This window comes from Perissodus microlepis, chromosome 3, assembly GCF_051167445.1.
Source record: "Perissodus microlepis isolate ML-2025 ecotype Zambia chromosome 3, ASM5116744v1, whole genome shotgun sequence".
Lineage (NCBI taxonomy): Eukaryota > Metazoa > Chordata > Actinopteri > Cichliformes > Cichlidae > Perissodus > Perissodus microlepis.
The window spans coordinates 16,156,296-16,167,020 of NC_140463.1; the positions used below are offsets into that span (position 1 = coordinate 16,156,296).

Below are 10,725 nucleotides of genomic sequence, written 5' to 3' on the forward strand. Positions count from 1 at the left end.
GATGACGTTTCACCCCAATTTAACATCACCGCGGTAGGAATTAGAATCAAATTTATGGGAGAGGAGACCCCTTGGACATCAATGAGCATGATGAGAACTATTAATAACAAAAGAAAGAATCTTTGGAAAAAAATTATCTGAGGAGAATAAATTTATTTTAGTCTGACCCCAGTCCCATCCGATAACATGGAGGAGGCGGGGTTTATGACCTATACTGCAGCCAAACACCAGGGGGCAATAGAGACGTTTTGGCTTCATTTTTGGGGAGCTGTCGCGTCGTCCATCTTTTATACAGTCATTGGTTTATACACTAAAAAAATGGAAATTATTTTGTTTTTATATTGAACAAAATAATTTCATGTTTCTATGGAAAACCTAATTAAATCATGTAGCATCTGCATGAAATTCAACAACTTAATTTGTTCTTGTTGAGATGACATGTTACAATCTAGTGAGAGTGCTTAGTTGCCTGGACTCACGAAATTCACAAGATCACATGAGATTTTAAATGTCAGTAAAATCACTGTAATCTTAGCTTTCCTACTTTTTTTAAGCCAGCTTGAGAGCTCAATTGTGTGGTGGTTAGTGCTGTTGCCTCACAGCAAGAAGGTCTTGGGTTCAAATTCACAATCAGTGTAGTTTCAAGTGGGTTCTCTCTGGCTGCTTTGGTTTCCTCCCACAGTTAAAAATCATGCAATTAATAGACCTAGATTAATTACTGTTTCCAAATTACCTATACGTGTGAATGAGGGCTAAACGGATGTCTGTCACTTTGTGTTAGCCCTGTGATGGGCTGGCGACCTGTCCAAGGTTAACCTGCCTTTTATCAATTCTGGGTTATGCTCCAGCCCCCCTGCAATCCAGATAAAGATAGGAAGATCTCTTTTAATCATAGTTTCCTGCAAAAATGTGAGATGCTGTCAAAGATTTCTCTGCTGCTGTCTTTGGCTGAATAAAAGATTATATACACACAAAAACCAGGTTACACTTTCATTTTACCAATATAATGATCTGTAAATCATTTGCTTTATTTTTCAGATTTTAGTGTGAATCTAAAAAAAAAAACATTATCAGTTCTTCTACTTTAGTGCTGTGATAATATGACAAATACAGAGAAAAGAAGACAAACAGAGGTTTAGGAACGAAGAGGAAACAATCTGAGCGCTTTAGACCCAGACTACATGAACCATATCCACAGCCTATGACATTGTAATTATTTACTCGACTCATACAGACTCAGGACTACCATTTCCAACCCCCCTTTGAAGAGCTCCACTTCTTACTCAGCTTCCTCCCTCCTCTGTTCATCTTTTACCTGCTGCTGGACTTCCGTTATTTTATCTTCAAACTTGGAAGAGAGAGAAGGGAATATAAGAAGAGAGGTTAATCTGTAATGAATGACTACATAAGTTACAGCTGAGTACATTTATTTGCACAGTAGTCTCCCCCTGCTGGTCATTATAATTAATATAAGTTATATAAGTCTTATAATATATAAGTCTTCATTAATCCCATGCAAACGTACACCTATCTGGAACAACCCGGACATATTACAAAACAATAATATGATAAACTTTTCAGATTGGAGTTGCAAAGGAATTAAATACTTGGAACATATGTTGGAAGGAACAGACTTTATTTTGTTTGACAGACTAGTTATACAATATGGGATCAACAAGAAACGATTTTTGGAATATCAACAAATTAAATCCATAGTAAAAAAGAAATTTAATCCCAGTGAAGCTGAATTACAAACACCACCAAGTGTGGTACAATTTTTTAGTCTAAAACCCCCCAAATTATTGTCTAAAATATACAGAACACTTTCTAAAATAGATGAATCAATATCCCTTCCTATTGCAAAATGGGAAGCAGATTTATCAATCAACTTAGACCCAAACCTTTGGTCTCAGATATGCTTAAAAACCTTTCAATGGATCAGAAATCCCAGTTTGCAATTAATACAATACAAAATATTACACAGAGTGCACTATACTGGTCATAGGATGTTCAAGATTGGCTCTACACCTTCCAACAACTGCTCACACTGCACAGCAAATACACCGGACAATTACATCCACGCTCTTTGGTTCTGTCCACCAGTTCAGAAATTTTGGCGTGAGATATGTGAAGACTTATCAAAGTGTCTGAAATGTAACATTCCAGCCTCCCCTTTAGTATGCTTGCTGGGCAACTTGGATGAGGTCACTGCAGAAATAAACACAGCCCACGTTGTTTTTACGGCCCTATGCATTGCCAAGAAAATGGTCCTCATTAACTGGAAAAATAAAAATAATCTTAATTCTAACCAATATAAAAACCATCTAATAGATCACATTAGTCTTGATACAACCTCTGCCATCACATTTGATCAATCCCTTTGGGCTCCTTTGATCGGCTTCATCACCTAGTGGGGGTGGGGGGTCATGGTTTGGTCCTGCCTTCGCTATTGTGGTTGATATGGGGGTAGGGACGGCCTTAGGGCGTCTGGGGAGTCCCTAGGGACGTTTCCCTGGAGGGCCTAACCTGGGGGATGTGGCCATGACCTGGTTAGAAGCTCTGGGGCTCTTGGATGGTGTTTTCCTTGTGGCTGCGTACAGCGGAGATGGGGGAGGGTCTGTGCTGGCGGACGTTGGTTACTGGCCTGGTAGCCTGGCTGCCCCTGGGAGGGTCCGGGACGGGCGTGGAGGCTTAGGGGTCTGGGGGTGCTCCGCCCCCCGGTCTGGGGTGCTGGCCGGGCCTTGGGGGCTTGGGTCCTGGCTGTTGTGTCGCCGGAGCAGTGGGCGGGTGGGTGCAGGGGGGCTCAGCCCCAGTGCAGGGGACCTCTGGTGCATCGGCCCAACTAGGGGGCTCTCTAACTGGTGGGGAGGTTGTTATATCTTTGCAGGTGGTCTCCTCACTACAGGAGCTCACTCTGCAGGTGGGGGGAGAGATATAGGAGAGGGGGAGAATGAACTCAACCTGGGTGTCTATTGTCTTGTGTAGTTTGGGAGATGATTGGATGATGGGGTGGGTGCAGTTTTCTCTGGGGTGGAGTCGGGTGGGCTACCCCGGACTCTGTGGGGCTGGGCGGTGCTGCTGCTGCGGGCCCCGGTCCGGATGGGCCTGGGCCCCCTTGCCCTGGTGGGTTCCAGAGCGTGGGGGTGCCTACTGGGGTCAGCGGGGGAGCTGGCCCCAGGGAGGGGCCGCTTGCCCCTCCCTTTCTTCCCTCCCCATCCTCAGCTGCCTCCCTATTCGCGCTCTACCACACCCACCCACACACGCAGGGCTTGGGGTGCAGGTATGTCACCAGGGTGCAGGGGAGGCACTCCCCCTCTGTCCCCTTCTGGCCGCCTGTGCCTCAATTTTATTCTGCAACCTAGACATCCACATTACTCACACTCTCACATAACACATACATATAGGGCCTTGGGGGTGGGCACGTTTTACAGCATCCAGAGGATGGTCGTTGTACTCCAACCCACCTCTGGCGCTGGTGCCCTACCCTCAATTTTAAATGCATTTAGACACTGAGGGTTTTCGGGAGGAGCCGTGCTGCTCTCTGAGAGGAAGCTAGTACCATGCTCTCCTGAGTTTTAAATGCACTTTAGAACAGCACACAGCAACACTACATATGAGCGGGCGTAGGGAGGTTTGAGGTCTTCACTCACCCCGGTTCTGTTAGCCGTCAGGGCTGGGGGGCTGGGAGGAGGTGCTGGCCGTCAGACTGGGGTCTGGGATGCGGGGCCTCCCTGCTACTGCAGATAAGGAGGTGGTCCGCTTGCCTCCACCCCAGAGAGAAGGGTTACATCTCCTGGGTCTAGGTGCGGCTTGCCCCTCTGGAGGCGGGGGTACCTGGACCTGGGATATAGAGTATGTTTGGGGAGTGCGACTGTCTGTGCAGTGTCTATTTGTGTCTGTCTACACGTTGGGTGAGTGCCGAGTATTTGGTTGTGCATATGGGGTGGGAATGCACGTCTGTGTCCGCGTGTGCCTGTTTGTCTGTGTCTATATGTCAGGTTGGGTCTTAGACTCAACCTCTCTGGGTACATCTCAGGCCCTCTAAAGTACAGAGGCCTATCTCCCCTCACCACACTCCCTGCCGGTGGCTGATGCCCTCAGACGTTGGTGTGTTGGTGGTCCTTGTCGTCTGGGGCTGGGCGCTCATGCATGTACCGGCTCACTCCTGGTGGCCGATTGGCAGGGCCGGGTGCCTGTGGCCCGGCTGGGCTCCTTCCGGGGGGTGGGATGCCCTCAGGCCTCTGGCCTCTGGGCCTGAAGCTCGGTCCTCTCTGGCACAGCTGGCTGCCGGCAGAGCCCGCGGGCACGCCACTGCAACCCCCTTTGGCCTCTGCTCCGTAGCTGCGGGGTGACCTCTCCTTTGGGGCTCTACTCAGCTCTTCCCAGGAGGGTGGCACGGTTCCCCCCCCTTTGGTGGTCCTCCTCGGGTCCTTGTACTCTGGGGCCTCTGGATATCTGGGGCCTGGATCTCCTCCATACCTGCTTCATACCCTGGTGGACGGGGCTATGGCTCCCCACACTCCCTAGCAGATCGTTACATGGAGAAACCTTTGGAATACAAGCATGCTGATCCACACAGGTGTACACACGGGTGTACACACGGGTGTTCACAGACGCGGACTACACCTTTCTTGGCTGCTGCCTCAAAGCACATTGTGCGCTGTCTATCTTGCGTGCTGCACAATATCGTTTATTATTTAGTATCTACTGTTATCTACTGCTAGCTAGTTTATTGTGATGGTGCTGTTTTTATTATGTTGCTCTTTGTTGTTTGCTTTCTCTTCTGTTTTTTTTCTCCATACAGGTGATCCAGGTGTTTTGTTTGTTTGTTTGTTTGTTTTTTCCTTTCTTCCCCCCCTTCTCACTGTCTCTTCTCCCCTTTGGTTTTCTTTCTCTCCCTCTCTTTCTTTCATTCTTTCTCCCTGTCCTATCCCCCAGTCATGTCTGTCCCGTTTGTAGCAACCGAAAATAAAATAAATTCATAATTATAATAAAGGTCAATCAAATGGACCAATATGGCAAGGCCATGATGATCCACTTGGTAAAATAAATCCGCTTGGCATCTTTCTTGGCCTTAAGACAACAATTCTGATGGCTAAAGATCCAAACGGGACACAAAAAAAAAAAAAAAAAATTAATATAAGTTGAACAAACTTTGCTTAATTGGCTTCACTTTTCACACCCAGAACATAATTTGTGATAAATCCATGTTATGATGCATATGATTACAAGATGTATAACATTTAACTTGACTGTAAGATTCAAAGATGAAAAGGTGCAGTGTAATACTGGGCTGTACAATAAAACAATACAGAGATAAACACAGGTAATTTTATCCTTCTCATGGTCAATTCTAGGATGGTTTCATGACACTATCAATTCAAAATAAATGAATAAACTCTGAGTATAACTATATAACTTTTAGATCACTCTCAATACGTGTATGATAATGGTATTTACTATGACAGACAAATAACTAAAACAAAATAGAACAAACAAAAAAATTTGAAGGAAATAAAGCAGTGTGTCAAATGCATTTTGCCAAAATTAGCAAGATCTCCTGCTACACGCAGCCACTTTTTATAGTATGCAAGCTGGCATGATTAAAAGGCCATTCTGACCCACAACCCTACTGTCTATGTCTAAATAGTATAATATAAAAAAATGATGTAAAAATATAAAAGCAGTTAATAATAATTAATTGAACATACGTAAGTGGGGTGGGACCTACTATGTGTACAAATGACTGAGAGGCTGAAAAAGGGAGAAACAAAATGAAAAAAAATGTACAAATATAAAACCAATATATTTCCTTAAACAGAGAATTACTAAAATCACATTAAAGATAGTTTGATGAACTCCTAATTTGAAATTTTTGTTATTTGAATACATTTGTCTTTCAGTGAAAAATCAGTAATGAAGACCTTGGTGAATGCATCTAAATGAAAGATACAAACCTTTATGTCTTTGGTCTCAAGCTCCTTCATTCAGGAAGGACATCAGGACATCTGCTTCTATTTCCGAAGCATCTGCTTTAATTTAGCTACTTCTTCATTTAACTGGGAGGGAAGGTAAAATGGTACATTTGCATACAACATGATTACATACTGTGATGAGAAAAAACACATGTCAACTTTTTATTTATTTATAGAAATATTAGACAATAAGTCTAAGGAACAAAATATGAACCTCTTTCTTCTCAGCTTTGAGCTTCATATTTATGGTCTGCAGCTCCTTCTCATCTTGTTCTCTTCTATTTTTTTCAGCACGGACATCCAAGAGTTCAGCCTCTAGATCGTTGACCTTGGAGAAAAGGAAAACAGAGTCATTCTTAATAAAAGAGAAAAGCTTCTGTTAGGTACTGCGTAGGTTATCTATTTGTTCAGTTCAACTATGATAAGGAAAATATTTACCAACCAAAATGATGGAATAAAGCTGTTATTGCGTTCAGATTTTAGACAAAATTGCAGTGGCCATCAAAAAAATAATAACAATAAAGGACAATGTCAACATTAAAAATATCAACATTAATTTTAAAAACAAAATATGTGGCGAACAGAGATCATTGGTTCCAGAGAGAAATTATAACAGATTAATAAAGCATGAGTTAACACAGAATCAATATAACAGAATATATGGTGTAATGGGCTAATGAAATAATACTTAAAACTGAAAAAACTGAAGTAAATAACCTTTTTACTGTTGGTTTCCAGCCCTTTCTTCAGTGTCTCTACAGTTATCTCAGCATCCTTCTTCTTCTGCTGCTGTTCCCTGAGCTGATTTCGAACTTCAGCTAGTTCAACATTAAGCTGGGAGGAGAGGGAAAATGGTAGAGATACATTTGCATACAACATAATTACAGAAGAAAATGCATGTCAACTTTTTATTGTGCATTAGAATATTAGACATTAAGTCTAAGGAACAAAATATGAACCTCTTTCATCTCGGCTTCAAGCTTCCTATTTATGGTCTGCAGCTCCTTCTCATCTTGTTCTCTTCTATTTTTCTCAGCACGGAGCTCCAAGAGTTCAGCCTCTTTTTCTTTTAACTCAGGGGAAAGAGAAACAATGAACACATTTAACTAAACAAATCAAATATTAAATATTTAACCTGATTATTTTAGTTTATGTAATTATTTTAAACATCAGTAATTATCTTTAAAAAAAGACATTTCCAGAGAGAAACTGCAGCTAAAATATAACATCTTCAAAAATGTTGGTATTTGAAGTAAAATTCAAACCTGAATGTATAAAATAAAAGATATAAGGTAATAGGTTAATGTAATAATAAAAAGAAAAATGAAAATGAAGTTACCTCTTTATCGTTGGTCTCCACCTTTGTTTTCAGGGATTGCACGTCCATCTCAATATCCCTCCTCTTCTGCTCCTCTTTATTAAGTAGACGTTGTAGTTTTGATACTTCCTCATTCAGCTGAGTAAGGAGAAAAAGATTTATGCTGTGGTGGTTTCAGGTTGTTTAATGTTTTGAAATAAATGTTTTAACCACTATCTGCTGTGTGTGTCCTGTGAGTAAGAGTACTCACTTTGAATGATTCTAAGTAACCTCAAAATCATGTACCTCTTTATTCTTGTCCTCAATCTTCAGCTTCATGGTTTGCAGTTCCTTTTCATTTTCTGTGCTCCTATTTTTCTCAGCACGGAGCTTCATGACTTCATCTGCTTTGTGTTTTAACTTGGGCAAAGGGAAACATTATTTCAAAATGAGAAATCACTTTACAGTTGAGTTGACTGTTAACTGAAGTGAAGAAAGCTCTCTGAAAGCCAGGTGGTTGGTGAACAAGCGTTCATGTTGATGCTATAGCAACTGGCAACAATCTTAGCACTAGAGAATAGCTAAATGTTGTTCATTCTAGTCCTCCTTTAGAAGGAGGTTGATGGGGTCATATAAAAATATGCAGTGCATTGAGATATAACTTGATATCAAACTGAATATACAGAGGTAAAGGAAATAAAAGACAATAACCTCTGATTTGCTGTCTTCAAGCTCTGTCTTCAGGGTCTGCAGGTCTTTCTGCAACGATACATTCTTAGAACACCAGGGTCACCTAAAGATCTTGACCTTTCCCTACAATGCACCTTCAGATTACATGATTTGGTTCTAGAAATGTATAAAATGTTTATTAATTCATGTAGAGATTTGTTTACTTTGCCTTCCAACTGAAGAGACAGTAAACATTGCTGCATATCCTCACTCTGCTTTTAACAAAGGCTTCATTCCATAAGTGGTTTTGCCTCCCCATCATATAAGTCCCTTGAGATGACTTCTGTTGTGATCTGACACAAACTTAATGAAACAGTGCTGACATTGTACAAGAAGGTTTGTGTATGTATTTGAGATTTACTTTCTCCATCCTTATGATAGCAGAGGTAAGCTTGGTGAACTTCCATTGTGACCCCTACCCCTTAAGTGTGTCATTTCTCAGCCACTGAAGTCTCTCCAGCTAACAAAAGTGGAGAGGATCAATATTACATTAGTCATACTGGTTATCCCAGAGCTTAGCTTAATAGCTACATATAAATGGGGGAAGAGTTGCCAATCTGTCTCAGGTCAAAAATGAAGAGAGCAGTGACATATTATCACATCCATCCATCTTCATCTGCTCATCCAGGCTTGTAGAATGGGGGCAACAGTGTAAGCAAGAAAGCCAAGAACTCCGTCTTCCCAGCTCCCTGCTTCAGCTCTGGGGAACATCAAGCAGCTCCCAAGCTGGTAGAGACATGTAGTCTTTCCACTGTGTCCTGGATCTGCCCTGGGCACTCCCTCCAGATTAGAACAATGCTTTAATTTGTTATATAGAATTACCTCATTTTTGAGCACCTCAATCTCCTCATCCTTCCTCTTGAGTTCATCTTGTGTCTTCTGTGTTTAAAAAGATCAGGAGCTCAGTACATACATGTCGAGGAAGTTGTTTCAGTTTATGCAAGTGGATTTTTTATGCTTTTTTAATGGTTTGCTTTTAGTGTACATGCTATTTAAAAATGTTTTCATCAGTGCACCTTTACTTTTGTTTAGATTTGTACACACAAATGTGGCACCAGTGGCACTAAAGAGAGAGTGAAACAAGCTGTCAAAAGTCAACAAAGCAACACCTCTAAAAACTTGTGTTTGCTTTACAACAGTCTCAATGTGATGGTTGGTAATTTTATTGTATTGAGTTGCTCTCTTGTCTTTGTGCTTCTGATTCATCTCTGACTGAACCTTGTTGTTCAGGTTAGACTTCCTTCTAACACGCAATTCTCTTTGTTTCTTTCGTCATCTGACGTAGACAGAAGAAATGTCCATTGTTTACTTATATGTTTGGTTTCATTTTCTGTTTTTCTTCAGCTCAAAGCCTCAGTTGAATTTCTGTCAGCTGTCTTTTTTTCATCTTTGCTCTCTCAAAAAACAACACCTAAGTTGGTAATCGTCAATTAGTGTTTAGTTTGTGGAAAAGTGAAAAAGGAATTTGTGATTTACTGTTTTTCTTTTGTTTACCTTGTATTTGACAAGAAGAACGGCCCCCGAGACAACAGCACCGACAACACCGATGCAGATGACCGGAGAAGAAGTCAAATTCTCTGAAGTGAAAAATTAAAGAAAATACTGAAAATAAAATAACTGTGATAATAATAATAATCTCCAATGTCAAACACAAAAAGGTTTCTTCATAATCTTCTAACTGCCAGTAAAAATTAGTAAGTGAAGAAAAGCAGAGTTTTCTGAAGTATTTTTATACACATATAAACAAGTACTGAGCTTTACATTTGAAAATACTTGTGTCAGGTTACCTGGGCTGACTGAGAATCCAAACCAGCTTTTCAGGCTCATTTTGTTCTGTAGAACAAGAAGGAAATCGTCACATTAAAGAGATATACCTCTGCATTCATGTTGTGCTCAAAAAATGTAGATGTTTAAAAACAGCATCCTATCTCAACTTGATGATCTATCAACACTTAACTATAATGAGAATAAATGATTTTATCTATTTTGACAAAAAAAAAGGGTAAGAGTTCATGTTAATTAGGTCGTAATTATTTGGCATAATTATGCTTTTACTGTTTCTTCTCTGTAGATGGCCTTCATTGCACACACACTGTGTAATGTACAGCATAGAGGGATAATAACTATTACAATGTAGCTTGTTGTAAATTGCCTCACAAATAAACAAATACACCTTAAATCACCACAAAATTTGCAAATGAGAACTAAAGTTTTACATTTTTGAGGCTAAAAGTTTAACAGTTTAAAGCTGTCAGTTAGAACCACAGAGACACACATTATGTTTCTATTATACAGTAAATTATACAAACAACCAAACATAAAGTATTTACCTCATAAATTACACCAATGCATCTGCTTCCTTGCAGTGAGTGAGGCTGTGCAGCATGACTCCTTCAGCACTGGTTAAAGGAAACACTCACCTGCAGTAACAGGAGGCGTGGTTTCTTCAGAAGTCTGATGAGAAAAGAATTTGTGCCTGTCAGACAAACAATCAGTTCATCTGAGTGTGCGCACGTTAAAGGAAACTTCATTAAATGCTTGTAATGCCAATGATATGATCTGGTTGAGCAACTATTACAAACTTAAGGCCTTGACCTTTGACCTTTGACCTTGCTATAATGAAATGTTTTCTTGTGTGTCCATACTTTGTTTTGTTTGTGCACACAAACATGTCTCCAGGACAAACAAAAACTAACAAAACAAAGTTAATATGTGGCAAAAATG

General features: G+C 40.8%; 1 protein-coding gene across 1 annotated transcript; it reads right to left on the minus strand.

The window, feature by feature from the left end:
- Positions 1-1,083: 1,083 nt before the first annotated feature.
- LOC146390172 (uncharacterized) lies at positions 1,084-10,410 on the minus strand. Its single transcript, XM_084923223.1, has 12 exons — positions 10,332-10,410; positions 9,789-9,834; positions 9,496-9,578; positions 8,824-8,880; positions 7,984-8,031; positions 7,579-7,692; positions 7,315-7,431; positions 6,935-7,048; positions 6,693-6,809; positions 6,190-6,303; positions 5,958-6,059; positions 1,084-1,348 (listed from the first exon to the last, which is right to left on the minus strand). Exons 2-11 carry the CDS (start codon positions 9,826-9,828, stop codon positions 6,015-6,017), a joined length of 849 nt encoding a protein of 282 aa, XP_084779349.1. The 5' UTR covers positions 9,829-9,834; positions 10,332-10,410; the 3' UTR covers positions 1,084-1,348; positions 5,958-6,014.
- Between the last annotated feature and the right edge of the window lie 315 nt (positions 10,411-10,725).

Excerpts from the sequence above, each read along its gene's own strand:
- LOC146390172 (XM_084923223.1), bottom strand. The coding sequence starts at position 9,828 with ATGAGCCTGAAAAGCTGGTTTGGATTCTCAGTCAGCCCAG. Across the intron at positions 6,810-6,934 it reads TTGAAGCCGAGATGAAAGAG|CTTAATGTTGAACTAGCTGA; the intron begins GTTCATATTTTG and ends CTCTCCTCCCAG. Across the intron at positions 6,060-6,189 it reads TCAAAGCTGAGAAGAAAGAG|TTAAATGAAGAAGTAGCTAA; the intron begins GTTCATATTTTG and ends CTTCCCTCCCAG.